Source organism: Oncorhynchus keta, chromosome 6 (assembly GCF_023373465.1).
Source record: "Oncorhynchus keta strain PuntledgeMale-10-30-2019 chromosome 6, Oket_V2, whole genome shotgun sequence".
In the NCBI taxonomy this organism is placed as follows: domain Eukaryota; kingdom Metazoa; phylum Chordata; class Actinopteri; order Salmoniformes; family Salmonidae; genus Oncorhynchus; species Oncorhynchus keta.
Window position 1 is genome coordinate 6722039 of NC_068426.1, and position 26173 is coordinate 6748211.

The 26173-nt window shown below is 45.6% G+C and overlaps 1 protein-coding gene across 1 annotated transcript in view; it reads right to left on the reverse strand.

The window, feature by feature from the left end:
• nbeaa (neurobeachin a) overlaps window positions 1-26173 on the reverse strand; it is a 328032-nt gene that overhangs the window by 47068 nt on the left and 254791 nt on the right. The window contains 4 exon segments of the mRNA XM_052520397.1: window positions 618-772; window positions 17500-17636; window positions 19355-19731; window positions 21250-21418. Of these exon segments, the coding sequence (XP_052376357.1) occupies window positions 618-772; window positions 17500-17636; window positions 19355-19731; window positions 21250-21418 (838 nt within the window).

The following is a 26173-nucleotide window of genomic DNA, read 5'->3' on the forward strand; positions in this document are numbered from 1 at the left end:
AAGAGGAGATGACGAGGTTGTAAAGGACTGAGAAAGAGATAAGAGGTGATGACGAGGTTGTAAAGGACTGAGATAAGAGGAGATGATGAGGTTGTAAAGGACTGAGATAGAGATAAGAGGAGATGACGAGGTTGTAAAGGACTGAGATAGAGATAAGAGGAGATGACGAGGTTGTAAAGGACTGAGACAGAGATAAGAGGAGATGACGAGGTTGTAAAGGACTGAGATAGAGAGCCATCTAGTGTTCATTTGGAGTCATAATCAGGAATGACAACTACTACAGTTGTACCAATCTATTGAATTGGATTAAATCCCATGTATTTTTCAATCAGCTCTCTGTCATCCATGTCTAATGTTGACATCCACATTAGGCCCAGTCAGACTAATTCATGAATGGTGTCCTAAGGGTTTGTTTTTTAGAAACATCTACTCTGCAGATCTCTGTTAACATTCTATTATTGCTGTTCAAAGACATAAAAATAACCTCAAAACGCATCTAGACAATCCCTACTGACAAACTATACAGCCAGTTGTACCAGGTGTGTGTGTCTCTCTCCCAGAAGCATGTGTATTTGTTCCAGGTGTGTGTGTGTTCCAGGTGTTGTGTGTGTCCTCACCTGTGGTGTTGATCATGCTCTTGGGTGTTGCCGTGGCAGCAGCGAAGATGTTTGGTGTACTTCCTGGTGTGGCTGCGCCGCTGGTGGTGGGCGTGCCCACAGTGTTGACTGACAGGGTGCCGGGAGGGGGCTTCTTGACTGGCACCATCACAGACCTATCAAAGACCACAACACGCCTGTCAATCAATCTGGAACACCAATGAGAACTGAGAAAATGCTCCAATAGCTCCACCTTGACTTCTTGATGACATGCCACATTGTTAACACCTATCCACATTGTTAACACCTCTCCACATTGTTAACACCTCTCCACATTGTTAACACCTATCCACATTGTTAACACCTCTCCACATTAACACCTCTCCACATTGTTAACACCTATCCACATCGTTTACACCTCTCCACATTGTTTACACCTCTCCACATTGTTAACACCTCTCCACATTGTTAACACCTCTCCACATTGTTAACACCTCTCCACATTGTTTACACCTCTCCACATTAACACCTCTCCACATTAACACCTCTCCACATTGTTAACACCTATCCACATTGTTAACACCTCTCCACATCGTTTACACCTCTCCACATTGTTTACACCTCTCCACATTGTTTACACCTCTCCACATTGTTAACACCTCTCCACATTGTTTACACCTCTCCACATTGTTAACACTTCTCCACATTGTTAACACCTCTCCACATTGTTAACACCTCTCCACATTGTTTACACCTCTCCACATTGTTAACACTTCTCCACATTGTTAACACCTCTCCACATTGTTAACACCTCTCCACATTGTTAACACCTCTCCACATTGTTTACACCTCTCCACATTGTTTACACCTCTCCACATTAACACCTCTCCACATTGTTAACACCTCTCCACATTGTTTACACCTCTCCACATTGTTTACACCTCTCCACATTGTTAACACCTCTCCACATTGTTAACACCTCTCCACATTAACACCTCTCCACATTAACACCTCTCCACATTGTTAACACCTCTCCACATTGTTAACACCTCTCCACATCGTTTACACCTCTCCACATTAACACCTCTCCACATTGTTTACACCTCTCCACATTAACACCTCTCCACATTGTTAACACCTCTCCACATTGTTAACACCTCTCCACATTGTTAACACCTCTCCACATTAACACCTCTCCACATTGTTAACACCTCTCCACATTGTTTACACCTCTCCACATTAACACCTCTCCACATTGTTAACACCTCTCCACATTGTTTACACCTCTCCACATTAACACCTCTCCACATTAACACCTCTCCACATTGTTAACACCTCTCCACATTGTTAACACCTCTCCACATTAACACCTCTCCACATTGTTAACACCTCTCCACATTGTTAACACCTCTCCACATTAACACCTCTCCACATTGTTAACACCTCTCCACATTAACACCTCTCCACATTGTTAACACCTCTCCACATCGTTTACACCTCTCCACATTGTTAACACCTCTCCACATTGTTAACACCTCTCCACATCGTTTACACCTCTCCACATTGTTAACACCTCTCCACATTGTTAACACCTCTCCACATTAACACCTCTCCACATTGTTTACACCTCTCCACATTGTTAACACCTCTCCACATTGTTTACACCTCTCCACATTGTTAACACCTCTCCACATTGTTTACACCTCTCCACATTGTTAACACCTCTCCACATTGTTTACACCTCTCCACATTGTTAACACCTCTCCACATTGTTTACACCTCTCCACATTGTTTACACCTCTCCACATTGTTAACACCTCTCCACATTGTTTACACCTCTCCACATTAACACCTCTCCACATTGTTAACACCTCTCCACATTGTTAACACCTCTCCACATTAACACCTCTCCACATTGTTAACACCTCTCCACATTGTTAACACCTCTCCACATTAACACCTCTCCACATTAACACCTCTCCACATTGTTAACACCTCTCCACATTGTTTACACCTCTCCACATTAACACCTCTCCACATTGTTAACACCTCTCCACATTGTTTACACCTCTCCACATTAACACCTCTCCACATTGTTAACACCTCTCCACATTGTTAACACCTCTCCACATTGTTAACACCTCTCCACATTGTTTACACCTCTCCACATTAACACCTCTCCACATTGTTAACACCTCTCCACATTAACACCTCTCCACATTGTTCACACCTCTCCACATCGTTTACACCTCTCCACATTAACACCTCTCCACATTGTTTACACCTCTCCACATTGTTAACACTTCTCCACATTGTTAACACCTCTCCACATTGTTAACACCTCTCCACATTGTTAACACCTCTCCACATTGTTAACACCTCTCCACATTGTTAACACCTCTCCACATTGTTAACACCTCTCCACATTGTTAACACCTATCCACATTGTTAACACCTCTCCACATTGTTCACACCTCTCCACATTGTTAACACCTCTCCACATTGTTTACACCTCTCCACATTAACACCTATCCACATTGTTAACACCTCTCCACATTGTTAACACCTCTCCACATTGTTAACACCTATCCACATTGTTTACACCTCTCCACATTAACACCTCTCCACATTGTTAACACCTCTCCACATTAACACCTCTCCACATTGTTAACACCTCTCCACATTGTTTACACCTCTCCACATTGTTAACACCTCTCCACATTGTTAACACCTCTCCACATTGTTAACACCTCTCCACATTGTTTACACCTCTCCACATTAACACCTCTCCACATTGTTAACACCTCTCCACATCGTTTACACCTCTCCACATTAACACCTCTCCACATTGTTAACACCTCTCCACATTGTTTACACCTCTCCACATTAACACCTCTCCACATTGTTAACACCTCTCCACATTGTTAACACCTCTCCACATTAACACCTCTCCACATTGTTAACACCTCTCCACATTGTTAACACCTCTCCACATTGTTAACACCTCTCCACATTGTTAACACCTCTCCACATTGTTAACACCTCTCCACATTGTTAACACCTCTCCACATTGTTAACACCTCTCCACATTGTTAACACCTCTCCACATTGTTAACACCTCTCCACATTAACACCTCTCCACATTGTTTACACCTCTCCACATTAACACCTCTCCACATTGTTTACACCTCTCCACATTAACACCTCTCCACATTGTTAACACCTCTCCACATTGTTAACACCTCTCCACATTGTTAACACCTCTCCACATTGTTAACACCTCTCCACATTAACACCTCTCCACATTGTTTACACCTCTCCACATTAACACCTCTCCACATTGTTAACACCTCTCCACATTAACACCTCTCCACATTGTTTACACCTCTCCACATTAACACCTCTCCACATCGTTTACACCTCTCCACATTAACACCTCTCCACATTGTTTACACCTCTCCACATTAACACCTCTCCACATTGTTAACACCTCTCCACATTGTTTACACCTCTCCACATTAACACCTCTCCACATTAACACCTCTCCACATTGTTAACACCTCTCCACATTGTTAACACCTCTCCACATTGTTTACACCTCTCCACATTGTTAACACCTCTCCACATTGTTAACACCTCTCCACATTGTTAACACCTCTCCACATTGTTTACACCTCTCCACATTAACACCTCTCCACATTGTTAACACCTCTCCACATTAACACCTCTCCACATTGTTAACACCTCTCCACATTGTTAACACCTCTCCACATTGTTTACACCTCTCCACATTAACACCTCTCCACATCATTTACACCTCTCCACATTAACACCTCTCCACATTGTTTACACCTCTCCACATTGTTAACACCTCTCCACATCGTTTACACCTCTCCACATTAACACCTCTCCACATTGTTAACACCTCTCCACATTGTTAACACCTCTCCACATTAACACCTATCCACATTGTTAACACCTCTCCACATCATTTACACCTCTCCACATTAACACCTCTCCACATTGTTAACACCTCTCCACATTGTTAACACCTCTCCACATTGTTTACACCTCTCCACATTAACACCTCTCCACATTGTTAACACCTCTCCACATCGTTTACACCTCTCCACATTAACACCTCTCCACATTGTTAACACCTCTCCACATTGTTTACACCTCTCCACATTAACACCTCTCCACATTGTTAACACCTCTCCACATCATTTACACCTCTCCACATTAACACCTCTCCACATTGTTAACACCTCTCCACATTGTTTACACCTCTCCACATTAACACCTCTCCACATCTTTTACACCTCTCCACATTAACACCTCTCCACATTGTTTACACCTCTCCACATTGTTAACACCTCTCCACATCGTTTACAGACCTCTCCACATTAACACCTCTCCACATTGTTAACACCTCTCCACATCATTTACACCTCTCCACATTAACACCTCTCCACATTGTTAACACCTCTCCACATTGTTTACACCTCTCCACATTAACACCTCTCCACATCATTTACACCTCTCCACATTAACACCTCTCCACATTGTTAACACCTCTCCACATCGTTTACACCTCTCCACATTAACACCTCTCCACATTGTTAACACCTCTCCACATTGTTAACACCTCTCCACATTAACACCTCTCCACATAGTTAACACCTCTCCACATTGTTAACACCTCTCCACATTAACACCTCTCCACATTAACACCTCTCCACATTGTTAACACCTCTCCACATTGTTAACACCTCTCCACATTAACACCTCTCCACATTGTTAACACCTCTCCACATTGTTAACACCTCTCCACATTGTTAACACCTCTCCACATTAACACCTCTCCACATTGTTAACACCTCTCCACATTGTTAACACCTCTCCACATCGTTTACACCTCTCCACATTAACACCTCTCCACATTGTTAACACCTCTCTACATCATTTACACCTCTCCACATTAACACCTCTCCACATTAACACCTCTCCACATTGTTAACACCTCTCCACATTGTTAACACCTCTCCACATTGTTTACACCTCTCCACATTAACACCTCTCCACATCATTTACACCTCTCCACATTAACACCTCTCCACATTGTTTACACCTCTCCACATTGTTAACACCTCTCCACATCGTTTACACCTCTCCACATTAACACCTCTCCACATTGTTAACACCTCTCCACATTGTTAACACCTCTCCACATTAACACCTATCCACATTGTTAACACCTCTCCACATTGTTAACACCTCTCCACATCATTTACACCTCTCCACATTAACACCTCTCCACATTGTTAACACCTCTCCACATTGTTAACACCTCTCCACATTGTTTACACCTCTCCACATTGTTTACACCTCTCCACATTAACACCTCTCCACATTGTTAACACCTCTCCACATCGTTTACACCTCTCCACATTAACACCTCTCCACATTGTTAACACCTCTCCACATTGTTAACACCTCTCCACATTGTTTACACCTCTCCACATTAACACCTCTCCACATCATTTACACCTCTCCACATTAACACCTCTCCACATTGTTTACACCTCTCCACATTGTTAACACCTCTCCACATCGTTTACACCTCTCCACATTAACACCTCTCCACATTGTTAACACCTCTCCACATCGTTTACACCTCTCCACATTAACACCTCTCCACATTGTTAACACCTCTCCACATCATTTACACCTCTCCACATTAACACCTCTCCACATTGTTAACACCTCTCCACATTGTTAACACCTCTCCACATTAACACCTCTCCACATTGTTAACACCTCTCCACATTGTTAACACCTCTCCACATCATTTACACCTCTCCACATTAACACCTATCCACATTGTTAACACCTCTCCACATTGTTTACACCTCTCCACATTGTTAACACCTCTCCACATCGTTTACACCTCTCCACATTAACACCTCTCCACATTGTTAACACCTCTCCACATTAACACCTCTCCACATTGTTAACACCTCTCCACATTGTTAACACCTCTCCACATTAACACCTCTCCACATTGTTAACACCTCTCCACATTGTTAACACCTCTCCACATCATTTACACCTCTCCACATTAACACCTATCCACATTGTTAACACCTCTCCACATTGTTTACACCTCTCCACATTGTTAACACCTCTCCACATCGTTTACACCTCTCCACATTAACACCTCTCCACATTGTTAACACCTCTCCATATTGTTTACACTCCTCCACATTGTTTACACCTATCCAATACTTTCATATTTGATGTCCTAGATGTCTAGGGTCTAGATCATTGTCTCACATCAGATGACAGCACTCCTCCGTGACACTCGTCCCCTCAACCGATCTGTCTTGTAGGACGTGGAACTCATATTCAAATTTGAATATTGAGCATCCGCCATTCAATCATGTTTTGATATCATTAGGTCAGAGTAACTAGCTAGCTATTACAAACGTTGAAATAGGCAGAGAAACTAGCTATCTATTACAAACGTTGAAATAGGCAGAGTAACTAGCTATATATTACAAACGTTGAAATAGGCAGAGAAACTAGCTATCTATTACAAACATTGAAATAGGCAGAGTAACTAGCTATCTATTACAAACGTTGAAATAGGCAGAGTAACTAGCTATCTATTACAAACGTTGAAATAGGTAGAGTAACTAGCTATCTATTACAAACGTTGAAATAGGCAGAGAAACTAGCTATCTATGACAAACGTTGAAATAGGTAGAGTAACTAGCTATCTATTACAAACGTTGAAATAGGCAGAGTAACTAGCTATCTATTACGAACGTTGAAATAGGCAGAGTAACTAGCTATCTATTACAAAACGTTGAAATAGGCAGAGTAACTAGCTATCTATTACGAACGTTGAAATAGGCAGAGTAACTAGCTATCTATTACAAACGTTGAAATAGGCAGAGTAACTAGCTATCTATTACGAACGTTGAAATAGGCAGAGTAACTAGCTATCTATTACAAAACGTTGAAATAGGCAGAGTAACTAGCTATCTATTGCAAACGTTGAAATAGGTAGAGTAACTAGCTATCTATTACAAATGTTGAAATAGGCAGAGAAACTAGCTATCTATGACAAACGTTGAAATAGGAAGAATAACTAGCATTGACAGTGATATAATAGTTTTGCAATTGTGAGAAAATAAATCCAGACCAAATTCTGTGCCAGGACATTGGTCGCCAGTGTCAGTGACTTGATCAGCTGTCTAGTTAGCTAACTGTTGTAGCTAGCTAGCTTACTGACATAGCTAGCTAGCCAATCAGCTAGCTCTTCCTTCACTGACATAAAAAAAGCTTATGTAGCCTGTTTAAATGACCCTGAAGTTGTAGACATGCAGCCCCACAATTAGAAGGAACTGACTGTTGTCAGATATCAGTCTGTAGATCAGCATGATCCTCTGCTATCGTAGTACAGCAGCTGACTGAGGAGGCTACTGTAATGACTCATAACACAGCAGCTGACTGAGGAGGCTACTGCAATGACTCGTAGTACAGCGGCTGACTGAGGAGGCTACTGCAATGACTCGTAGCACAGCAGCTGACTGAGGAGGCTACTGCAATGACTCATAACACAGCAGCTGACTGAGGAGGCTACTGCAATGACTCGTAGCACAGCAGCTGACTGAGGAGGCTACTGCAATGACTCGTAGCACAGCAGCTGACTGAGGAGGCTACTGCAATGACTCATAACACAGCAGCTGACTGAGGAGGCTACTGCAATGACTCGTAGCACAGCAGCTGACTGAGGAGGCTACTGCAATGACTCGTAGTACAGCGGCTGACTGAGGAGGCTACTGCAATGACTCGTAACACAGCAGCTGACTGAGGAGGCTACTGCAATGACTCGTAGTACAGCGGCTGACTGAGGAGGCTACTGCAATGACTCGTAACACAGCAGCTGACTGAGGAGGCTACTGCAATGACTCGTAGTACAGCGGCTGACTGAGGAGGCTACTGCAATGACTCGTAGTACAGCAGCTGCTTCATGAAAACTCATAACAATGTAAGCATTAGCACGACTAGCTACTGTAGCAGTAGCAGTAGCTTCATGTGCAGTACAGTAGCAGTAGCTTCATGTGCAGTACAGTAGCAGTAGCTTCATGTGCAGTACAGTAGCAGTAGCTTCATGTGCAGTACAGTAGCAGTAGCTTCATGTTCAGTACAGTAGCAGTAGCTTCATGTGCAGTACAGTAGCAGTAGCTTCATGTGCAGTGCAGTAGCAGTAGCTTCATGTGCAGTACAGTAGCTTCATGTGCAGTACAGTAGCAGTAGCTTCATGTGCAGTGCAGTAGCAGTAGCTTCATGTGCAGTACAGTAGCAGTAGCTTCATGTGCAGTACAGTAGCAGTAGCTTCATGTGCAGTACAGTAGCAGTAGCTTCATGTGCAGTGCAGTAGCAGTAGCTTCATGTGCAGTGCAGTAGCAGTAGCTTCATGTGCAGTACAGTAGCAGTAGCTTCATGTGCAGTGCAGTAGCAGTAGCTTCATGTGCAGTGCAGTAGCAGTAGCTTCATGTGCAGTACAGTAGCAGTAGCTTCATGTGCAGTACAGTAGCAGTAGCTTCATGTGCAGTGCAGTAGCAGTAGCTTCATGTGCAGTGCAGTAGCAGTAGCTTCATGTGCAGTACAGTAGCAGTAGCTTCATGTGCAGTACAGTAGCAGTAGCTTCATGTGCAGTGCAGTAGCAGTAGCTTCATGTGCAGTGCAGTAGCAGTAGCTTCATGTGCAGTGCAGTAGCAGTAGCTTCATGTGCAGCGCAGTAGCAGTAGCTTCATGTGCAGCGCAGTAGCAGTAGCTTCATGTGCAGTGCAGTAGCAGTAGCTTCATGTGCAGTGCAGTAGCAGTAGCTTCATGTGCAGTGCAGTAGCAGTAGCTTCATGTGCAGTGCAGTAGTAGTAGCTTCATGTGCAGTACAGTAGCAGTAGCTTCATGTGCAGTGCAGTAGCAGTAGCTTCATGTGCAGTGCAGTAGCAGTAGCTTCATGTGCAGTACAGTAGCAGTAGCTTCATGTGCAGTACAGTAGCAGTAGCTTCATGTGCAGTGCAGTAGCTTCATGTGCAGTACAGTAGCAGTAGCTTCATGTGCAGTGCAGTAGCAGTAGCTTCATGTGCAGTGCAGTAGCAGTAGCTTCATGTGCAGTACAGTAGCAGTAGCTTCATGTGCAGTGCAGTAGCAGTAGCTTCATGTGCAGTACAGTAGCTTCATGTGCAGTACAGTAGCAGTAGCTTCATGTGCAGTACAGTAGCAGTAGCTAGTGTGCAGTGCAGTAGCAGTAGCTTCATGTGCAGTACAGTAGCAGTAGCTTCATGTGCAGTGCAGTAGCAGTAGCTTCATGTGCAGTACAGTAGCAGTAGCTTCATGTGCAGTACAGTAGCAGTAGCTTCATGTGCAGTGCAGTAGCAGTAGCGTCATGTGCAGTGCAGTAGCAGTAGCTTCATGTGCAGTGCAGTAGCTTCATGTGCAGTGAAGTAGCTTCATGTGCAGTGCAGTAGCTTCATGTGCAGTACAGTAGCTTCATGTGGAGTGCAGTAGCTTCATGTGCAGTAGCTTCATGTGAAGTGCAGTAGCTTAATGTGCAGTGCAGTAGCTTCATGTGCAGTGCAGTAGCTTCATGTGCAGTACAGTAGCTTCATGTGCAGTGCAGTAGCTTCATGTGCAGTGCAGTAGCAGTAGCTTCATGTGCAGTACAGTAGCAGTAGCTTCATGTGCAGTGCAGTAGCAGTAGCTTCATGTGCAGTGCAGTAGCAGTAGCTTAATGTGCAGTACAGTAGCAGTAGCTTCATGTGCAGTACAGTAGCAGTAGCTTCATGTGCAGTACAGTAGCAGTAGCTTCATGTGCAGTGCAGTAGCAGAAGCTTCATGTGCAGTACAGTAGCAGTAGCTTCATGTGCAGTGCAGTAGCAGTAGCTTCATGTGCAGTACAGTAGCAGTAGCTTCATGTGCAGTACAGTAGCAGTAGCTTCATGTGCAGTGCAGTAGCAGTAGCTTCATGTGCAGTGCAGTAACTTCATGTGCAGTGCAGTAGCAGTAGCTTAATGTGCAGTACAGTAGCAGTAGCTTCATGTGCAGTGCAGTAGCTTCATGTGCAGTGCAGTAGCTTCATGTGCAGTGCAGTAGCTTCATGTGCAGTACAGTAGCTTCATGTGTAGTGCAGTAGCTTCATGTGCAGTAGCAGTAGCTTCATGTGCAGTGCAGTAGCTTCATGTGCAGTGCAGTAGCTTCATGTGCAGTAGCTTCATGTGCAGTGCAGTAGCTTCATGTGCAGTGCAGTAGCTTCATGTGCAGTACAGTAGCTTCATGTGCAGTGCAGTAGCTTCATGTGCAGTGCAGTAGCTTCATGTGCAGTGCAGTAGCTTCATGTGCAGTGCAGTAGCTTCATGTGCAGTGCAGTAGCTTCATGTGCAGTACAGTAGCTTCATGTGCAGTACAGTAGCTTCATGTGCAGTGCAGTAGCTTCATGTGCAGTAGCTTCATGTGCAGTACAGTAGCTTCATGTGCAGTGCAGTAGCTTCATGTGCAGTAGCTTCATGTGCAGTACAGTGGCTTCATGTGCAGTGCAGTAGCTTCATGTGCAGTAGCTTCATGTGCAGTACAGTAGCTTCATGTGCAGTGCAGTAGCTTCATGTGCAGTACAGTAGCTTCATGTGCAGTGCAGTAGCAGTAGCTTCATGTGCAGTGCAGTAGCTTCATGTGCAGTGCAGTAGCAGTAGCTTCATGTGCAGTGCAGTAGCAGTAGCTTCATGTGCAGTGCAGTAGCAGTAGCTTCATGTGCAGTACAGTAGCAGTAGCTTCATGTGCAGTGCAGTAGCTTCATGTGCAGTGCAGTAGCAGTAGCTTCATGTGCAGTACAGTAGCAGTAGCTTCATGTGCAGTACAGTAGCAGTAGCTTCATGTGCAGTACAGTAGCAGTAGCTTCATGTGCAGTACAGTAGCAGTAGCTTCATGTGCAGTGCAGTAGCTTCATGTGCAGTGCAGTAGCTTCATGTGCAGTGCAGTAGCTTCATGTGCAGTGCAGTAGCTTCATGTGCAGTGCAGTAGCAGTAGCTTCATGTGCAGTACAGTAGCAGTAGCTTCATGTGCAGTAGCAGTAGCTTCATGTGCAGTACAGTAGCTTCATGTGCAGTACAGTAGCAGTAGCTTCATGTGCAGTGCAGTAGCAGTAGCTTCATGTGCAGTACAGTAGCAGTAGCTTCATGTGCAGTACAGTAGCAGTAGCTTCATGTGCAGTACAGTAGCAGTAGCTTCATGTGCAGTGCAGTAGCAGTAGCTTCATGTGCAGTGCAGTAGCAGTAGCTTCATGTGCAGTACAGTAGCAGTAGCTTCATGTGCAGTGCAGTAGCAGTAGCTTCATGTGCAGTGCAGTAGCAGTAGCTTCATGTGCAGTACAGTAGCAGTAGCTTCATGTGCAGTACAGTAGCAGTAGCTTCATGTGCAGTGCAGTAGCAGTAGCTTCATGTGCAGTGCAGTAGCAGTAGCTTCATGTGCAGTACAGTAGCAGTAGCTTCATGTGCAGTACAGTAGCAGTAGCTTCATGTGCAGTGCAGTAGCAGTAGCTTCATGTGCAGTGCAGTAGCAGTAGCTTCATGTGCAGTGCAGTAGCAGTAGCTTCATGTGCAGCGCAGTAGCAGTAGCTTCATGTGCAGTGCAGTAGCAGTAGCTTCATGTGCAGTGCAGTAGCAGTAGCTTCATGTGCAGTGCAGTAGCAGTAGCTTCATGTGCAGTGCAGTAGCAGTAGCTTCATGTGCAGTGCAGTAGTAGTAGCTTCATGTGCAGTACAGTAGCAGTAGCTTCATGTGCAGTGCAGTAGCAGTAGCTTCATGTGCAGTGCAGTAGCAGTAGCTTCATGTGCAGTACAGTAGCAGTAGCTTCATGTGCAGTACAGTAGCAGTAGCTTCATGTGCAGTGCAGTAGCTTCATGTGCAGTACAGTAGCAGTAGCTTCATGTGCAGTGCAGTAGCAGTAGCTTCATGTGCAGTGCAGTAGCAGTAGCTTCATGTGCAGTACAGTAGCAGTAGCTTCATGTGCAGTGCAGTAGCAGTAGCTTCATGTGCAGTACAGTAGCTTCATGTGCAGTACAGTAGCAGTAGCTTCATGTGCAGTACAGTAGCAGTAGCTTCGTGTGCAGTGCAGTAGCAGTAGCTTCATGTGCAGTACAGTAGCAGTAGCTTCATGTGCAGTGCAGTAGCAGTAGCTTCATGTGCAGTACAGTAGCAGTAGCTTCATGTGCAGTACAGTAGCAGTAGCTTCATGTGCAGTGCAGTAGCAGTAGCGTCATGTGCAGTGCAGTAGCAGTAGCTTCATGTGCAGTGCAGTAGCTTCATGTGCAGTGAAGTAGCTTCATGTGCAGTGCAGTAGCTTCATGTGCAGTACAGTAGCTTCATGTGGAGTGCAGTAGCTTCATGTGCAGTAGCTTCATGTGAAGTGCAGTAGCTTAATGTGCAGTGCAGTAGCTTCATGTGCAGTGCAGTAGCTTCATGTGCAGTACAGTAGCTTCATGTGCAGTGCAGTAGCTTCATGTGCAGTGCAGTAGCAGTAGCTTCATGTGCAGTACAGTAGCAGTAGCTTCATGTGCAGTGCAGTAGCAGTAGCTTCATGTGCAGTGCAGTAGCAGTAGCTTAATGTGCAGTACAGTAGCAGTAGCTTCATGTGCAGTACAGTAGCAGTAGCTTCATGTGCAGTACAGTAGCAGTAGCTTCATGTGCAGTGCAGTAGCAGAAGCTTCATGTGCAGTACAGTAGCAGTAGCTTCATGTGCAGTGCAGTAGCAGTAGCTTCATGTGCAGTACAGTAGCAGTAGCTTCATGTGCAGTACAGTAGCAGTAGCTTCATGTGCAGTGCAGTAGCAGTAGCTTCATGTGCAGTGCAGTAACTTCATGTGCAGTGCAGTAGCAGTAGCTTAATGTGCAGTACAGTAGCAGTAGCTTCATGTGCAGTGCAGTAGCTTCATGTGCAGTGCAGTAGCTTCATGTGCAGTGCAGTAGCTTCATGTGCAGTACAGTAGCTTCATGTGTAGTGCAGTAGCTTCATGTGCAGTAGCAGTAGCTTCATGTGCAGTGCAGTAGCTTCATGTGCAGTGCAGTAGCTTCATGTGCAGTAGCTTCATGTGCAGTGCAGTAGCTTCATGTGCAGTGCAGTAGCTTCATGTGCAGTACAGTAGCTTCATGTGCAGTGCAGTAGCTTCATGTGCAGTGCAGTAGCTTCATGTGCAGTGCAGTAGCTTCATGTGCAGTGCAGTAGCTTCATGTGCAGTGCAGTAGCTTCATGTGCAGTACAGTAGCTTCATGTGCAGTACAGTAGCTTCATGTGCAGTGCAGTAGCTTCATGTGCAGTAGCTTCATGTGCAGTACAGTAGCTTCATGTGCAGTGCAGTAGCTTCATGTGCAGTAGCTTCATGTGCAGTACAGTGGCTTCATGTGCAGTGCAGTAGCTTCATGTGCAGTAGCTTCATGTGCAGTACAGTAGCTTCATGTGCAGTGCAGTAGCTTCATGTGCAGTACAGTAGCTTCATGTGCAGTGCAGTAGCAGTAGCTTCATGTGCAGTGCAGTAGCTTCATGTGCAGTGCAGTAGCAGTAGCTTCATGTGCAGTGCAGTAGCTTCATGTGCAGTGCAGTAGCAGTAGCTTCATGTGCAGTACAGTAGCAGTAGCTTCATGTGCAGTGCAGTAGCTTCATGTGCAGTGCAGTAGCAGTAGCTTCATGTGCAGTACAGTAGCAGTAGCTTCATGTGCAGTACAGTAGCAGTAGCTTCATGTGCAGTACAGTAGCAGTAGCTTCATGTGCAGTACAGTAGCAGTAGCTTCATGTGCAGTGCAGTAGCTTCATGTGCAGTACAGTAGCTTCATGTGCAGTGCAGTAGCAGTAGCTTCATGTGCAGTGCAGTAGCTTCATGTGCAGTGCAGTAGCAGTAGCTTCATGTGCAGTGCAGTAGCTTCATGTGCAGTGCAGTAGCAGTAGCTTCATGTGCAGTACAGTAGCAGTAGCTTCATGTGCAGTGCAGTAGCTTCATGTGCAGTGCAGTAGCAGTAGCTTCATGTGCAGTACAGTAGCAGTAGCTTCATGTGCAGTACAGTAGCAGTAGCTTCATGTGCAGTACAGTAGCAGTAGCTTCATGTGCAGTACAGTAGCAGTAGCTTCATGTGCAGTACAGTAGCAGTAGCTTCATGTGCAGTACAGTAGCAGTAGCTTCATGTGCAGTGCAGTAGCAGTAGCTTCATGTGCAGTACAGTAGCAGTAGCTTCATGTGCAGTGCAGTAGCTTCATGTGCAGTGCAGTAGCTTCATGTGCAGTGCAGTAGCTTCATGTGCAGTACAGTAGCTTCATGTGCAGTGCAGTAGCTTCATGTGCAGTGCAGTAGCTTTATGTGCAGTGCAGTAGCTTCATGTGCAGTACAGTAGCTTCATGTGCAGTGCAGTAGCTTCATGTGCAGTACAGTAGCTTCATGTGCAGTGCAGTAGCTTCATGTGCAGTGCAGTAGCTTCATGTGCAGTGCAGTAGCTTCATGTGCAGTGCAGTAGCTTCATGTGCAGTGCAGTAGCTTCATGTGCAGTACAGTAGCTTCATGTGCAGTGCAGTAGCAGTAGCTTCATGTGCAGTGCAGTAGCTTCATGTGCAGTGCAGTAGCAGTAGCTTCATGTGCAGTGCAGTAGCAGTAGTTTCATGTGCAGTGCAGTAGCAGTAGCTTCATGTGCAGTACAGTAGCAGTAGCTTCATGTGCAGTACAGTAGCAGTAGCTTCATGTGCAGTACAGTAGCAGTAGCTTCATGTGCAGTACAGTAGCAGTAGCTTCATGTGCAGTACAGTAGCAGTAGCTTCATGTGCAGTGCAGTAGCAGTAGCTTCATGTGCAGTACAGTAGCAGTAGCTTCATGTGCAGTGCAGTAGCTTCATGTGCAGTGCAGTAGCTTCATGTGCAGTACAGTAGCTTCATGTGCAGTGCAGTAGCTTCATGTGCAGTGCAGTAGCTTTATGTGCAGTGCAGTAGCTTCATGTGCAGTACAGTAGCTTCATGTGCAGTGCAGTAGCTTCATGTGCAGTACAGTAGCTTCATGTGCAGTGCAGTAGCTTCATGTGCAGTGCAGTAGCTTCATGTGCAGTGCAGTAGCTTCATGTGCAGTGCAGTAGCTTCATGTGCAGTGCAGTAGCTTCATGTGCAGTACAGTAGCTTCATGTGCAGTACAGTAGCTTCATGTGCAGTGCAGTAGCTTCATGTGCAGTGCAGTAGCTTCATGTGCAGTACAGTAGCTTCATGTGCAGTACAGTAGCAGTAGCTTCATGTGCAGTACAGTAGCAGTAGCTTCATGTGCAGTACAGTAGCTTCATGTGCAGTACAGTAGCTTCATGTGCAGTGCAGTAGCTTCATGCTAGTTTTTGTTGGATGATTCGACATTGTATGGCAGCACTAAGAAGGTAGCTGGTCAGTCAAAGATGAATTCAGTTATTGGATCAGCTTTTGGACAAATGTATTGCCATTTGTACTGTTTTTTTTTTTTAGCTTAGATGAATTCCGACAGTTTTGAGGCAGAAATAGGGTTCAGCTGACGATGTGAACTACAGGGCCTTCAGAAAGTATTCGCACCCCTTTGACTTTCTCCACATGTTGTTGTGTTACAGCCTTAAATTAAAATGTATTACATTTATATTTCTGTCACTGGCCGACACACAATACCCCATAATGTCACACTGGAATTACGTTGTTTTGATCATTATTATTAATAAAAAATGAAAAGTTGAAAACAGGAGATTTCAAACACAAAGACCAGGGAAGTTGTCCAATGCCTCCCATAGAAAGACACCTTTTGGTAAAATAGATAAATAAGTAGCTATTGGATATCCCTTTGAGTTATTCATTACACTTTGGATGGTGAATCAATACACCCAGTCACTACATAGATACAGGTGTTCTTCCTAACTCACTTGTCAGAGAGGAAGGAAACCAATCAGGGATTTCAACAATGGTGACTTTAAAGCAGTTACAGAGTTTAATGGCTGTTAGAGACAGGCAGACAGACAGGCAGACAGACAGACAGGAGACAGACAGACAGACAGACAGACAGACAGGAGGCAGACAGACAGACAGGAGGCAGACAGACAGACAGACAGACAGACAGACAGACAGACAGACAGACAGACAGACAGACAGACAGACAGACAGACAGACAGACAGACAGACAGACAGACAGACAGACAGACAGACAGACAGACAGACAGACAGACAGACAGACAGACAGACAGACAGACAGACAGACAGACAGACAGGAGGCAGACAGACAGACAGGAGGCAGACAGACAGACAGGAGGCAGACTGACAGACAGGAGGCAGACAGACAGACAGACAGCTTAGCTGAAGAGTTTTTGATTTAATATGCCCTGTTTCTGATCCATTATTCAGTTGCCGAGAGACTCATGAATGAAACATGGTGAAAGCCCCCAAATCCCCTCTGAAAGGGAACACATTGAGACGCTGAGCAATAGTCTGGTGTTACAGATGAAGGTGTTACACTACGAACAGTGTGAGAAGCCTCGTAATGTCTGTTTTACATATTCCTTTTATATGACCTCATCATTGTGTGACTCGCTGTCTCTCTCTTTTGACTTCAACAGGTAGTGTATTCTGGGACATCGAGAGGTGACATCGAAAGAGGAGCCAGGCCTACCTATTGAAGAATTGGAACTGAAAACATACACGTGCACACGCACACACACAGACACACACACACAGACACACACACGCGGACACACACACAGAGACACACACACACAGACACACACACGCAGACACACACACGCAGACACACACACGCAGACACACACACACACAGAGACACACACACACAGAGACACACACATACACACCTGTCGAATGAGTGGAACTGCATGGGCAGCATGGGGTGTGTCTTGAGGGCGGGATCAGGGTGGTAGGGGGTGGGACCAACTTCCTGTCCCGCCTCCCCACCGTCCAGGGGCGCGGCCACAAGGCTCTTCAGAATCTCCTACACAACGGGGAAAAAAGAGAGAGAGAGACAAAGAGAGAGAGCGAACAAGAATATTATTCATTTGTATAAAACATATTGATAAATTGCAAGGACAGCAAAAAGAGAGACATGTATAGTGAGAGAGTGATGGGGAGAGAGAGACAGAGAGAGAGAGAGACAGAGAAAGAGAGAGGAGAGACAGAGAGAGACAGAGAGAGAGACAGAGAGAGAGAAAGAGAGAGGGGAGACAGAGAGAGACAGAGAGAGGCAGAGAGAGGGGAGACAGAGAGAGACAGAGAGAGACAGAGAGAGAGAGAGACAGAGAGAGAGACAGAGAAAGAGAGAGGAGAGACAGAGAGAGACAGAGAGAGGGGAGACAGAGAGAGACAGAGAGAGACAGAGAGAGGGGAGCCAGAGAGAGACAGAGAGAGGGGAGACAGAGAGACACAGAGAGAGAGAGACAAAGAGAGAGACAGAGAGAGGGGAGACAGAGAGAGACAGAGAGAGGGGAGACAGAGAGACACAGAGAGAGAGAGACAAAGAGAGAGACACAACACTGGACAGTGGCTTGTGAAAGTATTCATCAGGTTGGCATTTTTCCTATTTTGTTGCCAACCTGGAAATAAAATATACTTTTTGGGGGTTTGTATCATTTCATTTACACAACTACCACTTTGAAGATGCAAAATATTTTTTATTGTGAAATGAAAAAGAAATAAGACAAAAAAAACTGAAAACTTGAGCGTACATAACTATTCACCCCACCCCCCAAAGTCAATACTTTGTAGAGCCACCTTTGCAGCAATTACAGCTGCAAGTCTCTTGTGATATGTCTCTATAAGCTTGGCACATCTAGCGACTGGGATTTTTGTCCATTCTTCAAGGTAAAACTGCTCCAGCTCCTTCAAGTTGGATGGGTTCAGCGGTCTTTAAGTCATACCACAGATTCTCAATTGGATTGAGGTCTGGGCTTTGACTCCAAGACAAATACATTTTTCCCCTTAAACACTTGAGTGTTGCTTTAGCAGTATGTTTATTTCACTTTGGTTTATTATCTATTTCCCATGCCAATAAAGCCCCATAAATTGAAATGTAACTGAAAGAGAGAGAGTGAGAGAAATAGAGAGAGAGAGACAGAGAGAGAGAGAGACAGAGAGACAGAGAGAGAGAGAGAGACAGAGAGACAGAGAGAGACAGAGAGAGAGACAGAGAGAGAGAGAGAGAGAGAGAGAGAGAGAGAGAGAGAGAGAGAGAGAGAGAGAGATAAATAGAGAGAGAGAGAGAGAGAGAGAGAGAGAGAGAGAGAGAGAGAGAGAGAGAGAGAGTGAGATAAATAGAGAGAGAGAGAGAGACAGAGAGAGAGAGAGAGAGAGAGGGAGAGAGAGAGAGAGAGAGAGAGAGAGAGAGAGAGAGAGAGAGAGAGCGAGTGAGAGAAAGAGAGAGAGAAAGACAGAGGGAGCGAGAACGAGAGAGGAGGAGAGAGAAAGAGAGAGGAGGAGAGAGGAGAGGAGGAGAGAGAAAGAGAGAGGGGAGAGAAAGAGAGAGGAGGAGAGAGAAAGAGAGAGAACGAGAGAGGAGGGGAGAGAACGAGAGAGGAGGAGAGAGAACGAGAGAGGAGGAGAGAGAAAGAGAGAGGAGGAGAGAGAACAAGAGAGGAGGAGAGAGAAAGAGAGAGGGGGAGAGAAAGAGAGAGGAGGAGAGAGAACAATTTGAAGAGGTGAAGATAGAGTCAGTACCTTGACGTTGATGCCCTTGCTAGTCTGGCTGATGCTTGAGATCGAAGAGGGAGGTGCTTGACCGAGATTGGAGGTGGAGTTAGGGTTATGAGGAGAATCCAATAGGCTCTCCCTTGACCTCCTAACCTCTGATGACAGGGTACACAGTAGATCCCCTCCTCCTCCATCCCTCTCTCTGTGTCTATCTCTGTCCGTCTCCCTGCCTGCCATCCCCAGGCCCAGGCCCAGCTCGGCTCCGTTCAGACCCCCAGGGCCGTGGCCCTCCTCCCCAATGCCAGAGTCGGTGTGGGGTAAAGAGGCCAACGGAGAGTCCTCCATGGAGGTGGGGGTCTGCTTCTCCCCCCGGCCACCCTCAGAAAAGGAGGACGACGGGTGCTCTGGACGGTGAGAGAGATGGACAGAGACAGTCAGAGAGAGATATGTTCCTAATATGCCCTATTGTCCTAGACCTGAACGGTAGTATTGGAATAGTTGTATGAGTATTCATTTTTTTTGCATGAAGAAAAATTATAGGCCTATATTAGAACCAGAATTTAACACTGAAAAGCTTTTTTTTATTCAATTAATTAATCCATGTGACATTGTCACATAGAAGTATATACCATGACATTTCAAATGATTAATTTCACAAAAAAACATTCGCAATGCAGTTTTTATGACATGTGCCTCATATGTGTAGCTTGATGTTTATGTTGACCAATCCAAGCGGCCAAGAGGATCAATGTGGAGTGAGAGTTCACCAATGTTATGAGAAGGCGTAGGCTACGAGGAGCAACCAACAGGTAGGCTGTTGTTTTATCTCAATGTGGTTGGGGAGAGAGAGCAGCATGTGGCCTCAGTTAGCCTAACTACCTATAGCTGGCTAGCTATCTTCTCTAGGTTACTCTAGTCAAGACAGGCTGGGATGATAAATAACATTGTGGCTGATACATGTTAGCTCGTCTTGGCTGTAGCTGCTACATGTTAGCTAGTCTTGGCTGTAGCTGCTACATGTTAGCTCGTCTTGGCTGTAGCTGCTACATGTAAGCTAGTCTTGGCTGTAGCTGCTACATGTTAGCTAGTCTTGGCTGTAGCTGCTACATGTTAGCTAGTCTTGGCTGTAGCTGCTACATGTTAGCTAGTCTTGGCTGTAGCTGCTACATGTAAGCTAGTCTTGGCTGTAGCTGCTACATGTTAGCTAGTCTTGGCTGTAGCTACTAAACGTTAGCTAGTCTGGCTGTAGCTGCTACATGTTAGCTAGTCTTGGCTGTAGCTGCTACATGTTAGCTAGTCTTGGCTGTAGCTGATACATGCTAGCTAATCTTGGCTGTAGCTGCTACATGTTAGCTAGTCTTGGCTGTAGCTGCTACATGTTAGCTAATCTTGGCTGTAGCTGCTACATGTTAGCTAGTCTTGGCTGTAGCTGCTAAACGTTAGCTAGTCTGGCTGTAGCTGCTACATGTTAGCTAGTCTTGGCTGTAGCTGCTACATGTTAGCTAGTCTTGGCTGTAGCTGCTACATGTTAGCTCGTCTTGGCTGTAGCTGCTACATGTTAGCTAGTATTGGCTGTAGCTGCTAAACGTTAGCTAGTCTGGCTGTAGTTGCTACATGTTAGCTAGTCTTGGCTGTAGCTGCTACATGTTAGCTAGTCTTGGCTGTAGCTGCAACATGTTAGCTCGTCTTGGCTGTAGCTGCTACATGTTAGCTAGTCTTGGCTGTAGTTGCTAAACGTTAGCTAATCTTGGCACCAGGCTCTATCCCTCACACAGCACTGCTTCAGGTTAAAAACGTACAGAATATCTGGAGAGCCGACAACAAAACATTTATGATACTATTCGAATCTTGAAATTATTTCAAATTATGTTGTGTGACGTCACCAGAGGGACAGAAAACAGTGTAACACCGGGTTTCTAAACCTGTACTAGTGGGGGAGTTGATCTCGTGGCGGATGCTCCTCCCTGATAGGCTGCTTGATCTGCCAATCTCTCTCTGTGGTTCCAGGATATCCCGGTACTTTGACACCATCAGGACAGATATGAAGTAGACCACCGCCAGGGCCAGGAACTGAGCCTGCTTACTGTCATCCTGGAGACAGATATGGTTACACACACGTTAAAAAACACACACGCCGTACACACAACGTACACACAATGTTCACACACCGTACACACGCCATACACACAACGTACACACCCCATACACACACCATACACACACCATACACACCCCATACACACAACGTACACACACCATACACACACCATACACACCCCATACACACACCATACACACCCCATACACACACCATACACACACCATACACACCCCATACACACAACGTACACACACCATACACACGCTGTACACACACCATACACACCCCATACACACCCCATACACACAACATACACACACCATACACACGCTGTACACACACCATACACACCCCATTTTATTTATTTTATTTCACCTTTATTTAACCAGGTAGGCAAGTTGAGAACAAGTTCTCATTTACAACTGCGACCTGGCCAAGATAAAGCAAAGCAGTTCGACAGATACAACGACACAGAGTTACACATGGAGTAAAACAAACATACAGTCAATAATACAGTATAAACAAGTCTATATACAATGTGAGCAAATTAGGTGAGAAGGGAGGTAAAGGCAAAAAGGCCATGGTGGCAAAGTAAATACAATATAGCAAGTAAAACACTGGAATGGTAGTTTTGCAATGGAAGAATGTGCAAAGTAGAAATAAAAATAATGGGGTGCAAAGGAGCAAAATAAATTAATTAATTAAATACAGTTGGGAAAGAGGTAGTTGTTTGGGCTAAATTATAGGTGGGCTATGTACAGGTGCAGTAATCTGTAAGATGCTCTGACAGTTGGTGCTTAAAGCTAGTGAGGGAGATAAGTGTTTCCAGTTTCAGAGATTTTTGTAGTTCGTTCCAGTCATTGGCAGCAGAGAACTGGAAGGAGAGGCGGCCAAAGAAAGAATTGGTTTTGGGGGTGACGGGAGATATACCTGCTGGAGCGTGTGCTACAGGTGGGAGATGCTAAGGTGACCAGCGAGCTGAGATAAGGGGAGGAGTTTACCTAGCAGGGTCTTGTAGATGACATGGAGCCAGTGGGTTTGGCGACGAGTATGAAGCGAGGGCCAGCCAACGAGAGCGTACAGGTCGCAATGGTGGGTAGTATATGGGGCTTTGGTGACAAAACGGATTGCACTGTGACTGAGACTGCATCCAATTTGTTGAGTAGGGTATTGGAGGCTATTTTGTAAATGACATCGCCAAAGTCGAGGATTGGTAGGATGGTCAGCTTTACAAGGGTATGTTTGGCAGCATGAGTGAAGGATGCTTTGTTGCGAAATAGGAAGCCAATTCTAGGTTTAACTTTGGATTGGAGATGTTTGATATGGGTCTGGAAGGAGAGTTTACAGTCTAACCAGACACCTAAGTATTTGTAGTTGTTCACGTATTCTAAGTCAGAGCCGTTCAGAGTAGTGATGTTGGACAGGCGGGTAGGTGCAAGTAGCGATCGGTTGAAGAGCATGCATTTAGTTTTACTTGTATTTAAGAGCAATTGGAGGCCACGGAAGGAGAGTTGTATGGCATTGAAGCTCGCCTGGAGGGTTGTTAACACAGTGTCCAAAGAAGGGCCGGAAGTATACAGAATGGTGTCGTCTGCGTAGAGGTGGATCAGGGACTCACCAGCAGCAAGAGCGACCTCATTGATGTATACAGAGAAGAGAGTCGGTCCAAGAATTGAACCCTGTGGCACCCCCATAGAGACTGCCAGAGGTCCGGACAGCAGACCCTCCGATTTGATACACTGAACTCTATCAGAGAAGTAGTTGGTGAACCAGGCGAGGCAATCATTTGAGAAACCAAGGCTGTCGAGTCTGCCGATGAGGATGTGGTGGTTGACAGAGTCGAAAGCCTTGGCCAGATCAATGAATACGGCTGCACAGTAATGTTTCTTATCGATGGCGGTTAAGATATCGTTTAGGACCTTGAGCGTGGCTGAGGTGCACCCATGACCAGCTCTGAAACCAGATTGCATAGCAGAGAAGGTATGGTGAGATTCGAAATGGTCGGTAATCTGTTTGTTGACTTGGCGTTCGAAGACCTTAGAAAGGCATGGTAGGATAGATATAGTTCTGTAGCAGTTTGGGTCAAGAGTGTCCCCCCCCCCTTTGAAGAGGGGGATGACCGCAGCTGCTTTCCAATCTTTGGGAAACTCAGACGACACGAAAGAGAGGTTGAACAGGCTAGTAATAGGGGTGGCAACAATTTCGGCAGATAATTTTAGAAAGAAAGGGTCCAGATTGTCTAGCCCGGCTGATTTGTAGGGGTCCAGATTGTTCAGCTCTTTCAGAACATCAGCTGAATGGATTTGGGAGAAGGAGAAATGGGGAAGGCTTGGGCGAGTTGCTGTTGGGGGTGCAGTGCTGTTGACCGGGGTAGGAGTAGCCAGGTGGAAAGCATGGCCAGCCGTAGAAAAATGCTTATTGAAATTCTCAATTATGGTGGATTTATCAGTGGTGACAGTGTTTCCTATCTTCAGTGCAGTGGGCAGCTGGGAGGAGGTGTTCTTATTCTCCATGGACTTTACAGTGTCCCAGAACTTTTTTGAGTTAGTGTTGCAGGAAGCAAATTTCTGCTTGAAAAGCTAGCCTTGGCTTTTCTAACTGCCTGTGTATAACAGTTTCTAGCTTCCCTGAACAGCTGCATATCACGGGGGCTGTTCGATGCTAATGCAGAACGCCATAGGATGTTTTTGTGTTGGTTAAGGGCAGTCAGGTCTGGGGAGAACCAAGGGCTATATCTGTTCCTGGTTCTAAATTTCTTGAATGGGGCATGTTTATTTAAGATGGTTAGGAAGGCATTTTAAAAAAATATCCAGGCATCCTCTACTGACGGGATGAGATCAATATCCTTCCAGGATACCCCGGCCAGGTCGATTAGAAAGGCCTGCTCGCTGAAGTGTTTCAGGGAGCGTTTTACAGTGATGAGTGGAGGTCGTTTGACCGCTGACCCATTACGGATGCAGGCAATGAGGCAGTGATCGCTGAGATCTTGGTTGAAGACAGCAGAGGTGTATTTAGAGGGGAAGTTGGTTAGGATGATATCTATGAGGGTGCCCGTGTTTAAGGCTTTGGGGGTACCTGGTAGGTTCATTGATAATTTGAGTGAGATTGAGGGCATCAAGTTTAGATTGTAGGATGGCTGGGGTGTTAAGCATGTTCCAGTTTAGGTCGCCTAGCAGCACGAGCTCTGAAGATAGATGGGGGCAATCAGTTCACATATGGTGTCCAGAGCACAGCTGGGGGCAGAGGGTGGTCTATAGCAGGCGGCAACGGTGAGAGACTTGTTTTTAGAGAGGTGGATTTTTAAAAGTAGAAGTTCAAATTGTTTGGGTACAGACCTGGATAGTAGGACAGAACTCTGCAGGCTATCTTTGCAGTAGATTGCAACACCGCCCCCTTTGGCAGTTCTATCTTGTCTGAAAATGTTGTAATTTGGAATTAAAATTTCAGAATTTTTGGTGGTCTTCCTAAGCCAGGATTCAGACACAGCTACATCCGGGTTGGCAGAGTGTGCTAAAGTAGTGAATAGAACAAACTTAGGGAGGAGGCTTCTAATGTTAACATGCATGAAACCAAGGCTATTACGGTTACAGAAGTCATCAAAAGAGAGCGCCTGGGGAATAGGAGTGGAGCTAGGCACTGCAGGGCCTGGATTCACCTCTACATCGCCAGAGGAACATAGGAGGAGAAGAATAAGGGTACGGCTAAAAGCAATAAGAATTGGTCGTCTAGAACGTCTGGAACAGAGAGTAAAAGGAGGATTCTGGGGGCGATGAAATAGCTTCAAGGTATAATGTACAGACAAAGGTATGGTAGGATGTGAATACAGTGGAGGTAAACCTAGGCATTGAGTGATGAGGAGAGAGATATTGTCTCTAGAAGCATCATTGAAACCAGGAGATGTCATTGCATGTGTGGGTGGTGGAACTAATAGGTTGGATAAGGTATAGTGAGCAGGACTAGAGGCTCTACAGTGAAATAAGCCAATAAACACTAACCAGAACAGCAATGGACAAGACATATTGACATTAAGGAGAGGCATGCTTAGTCGAGTGATCAGAAGAGTCCAGTGAGTGGAGTGGTTGGTTTGGGGGTCACGGCGATTTAGACAGCTAGCCAGGACATCGGTAGCAAGCTAGCATAGGATGGAGGTCTGTTGTTGGCCACCTCTTGCCAGTAGATTAGTGGGTTCCGTGTGGTAGAGGGGATTAATCCAAATCACACAACAACAAAAATAAAATAAAAACAATAGATATAGTTATAGAGGCCCAAGAAGAAACATAATAATAATAAAAATAAATAAATTGTCCGATTGTCTATTCTGAGAGCAGGCGGTAAGACAGCTAACGGTTAGCAGGCCGCAGATGGGTGTTCAGGTAACGTCGCGACGGAGGAGCCAGCAGGATCTCCTTCGGGTTGATAACATCGGCAGTCCAGTTGTGAAGGCCCGGTGGGGCTCCGCGTAGGCGGTAAAACGGCTCCGGATAGGTGACTGCAGCCCAGGAGTGATTGACGGAGCTCAGGAGCGACTGACGGAGCTGGCCAATCGACGAGAGCAGATAGACACACGGATAGCAGCTAGCTAGCTGTGAGATCCGGGAATGAATGTCCAGAGAGCAGCCGAAATCCAAGGACATGGAGAGAAAAATTGGTCCGGTGTGTTCCGTTCCGAGCCGCGCCGCGCCGTACAAAACTGGCGATAGATTTTCGAGCTAAAGGATAGCTGATGACCAAAAACCGTGGTTAGC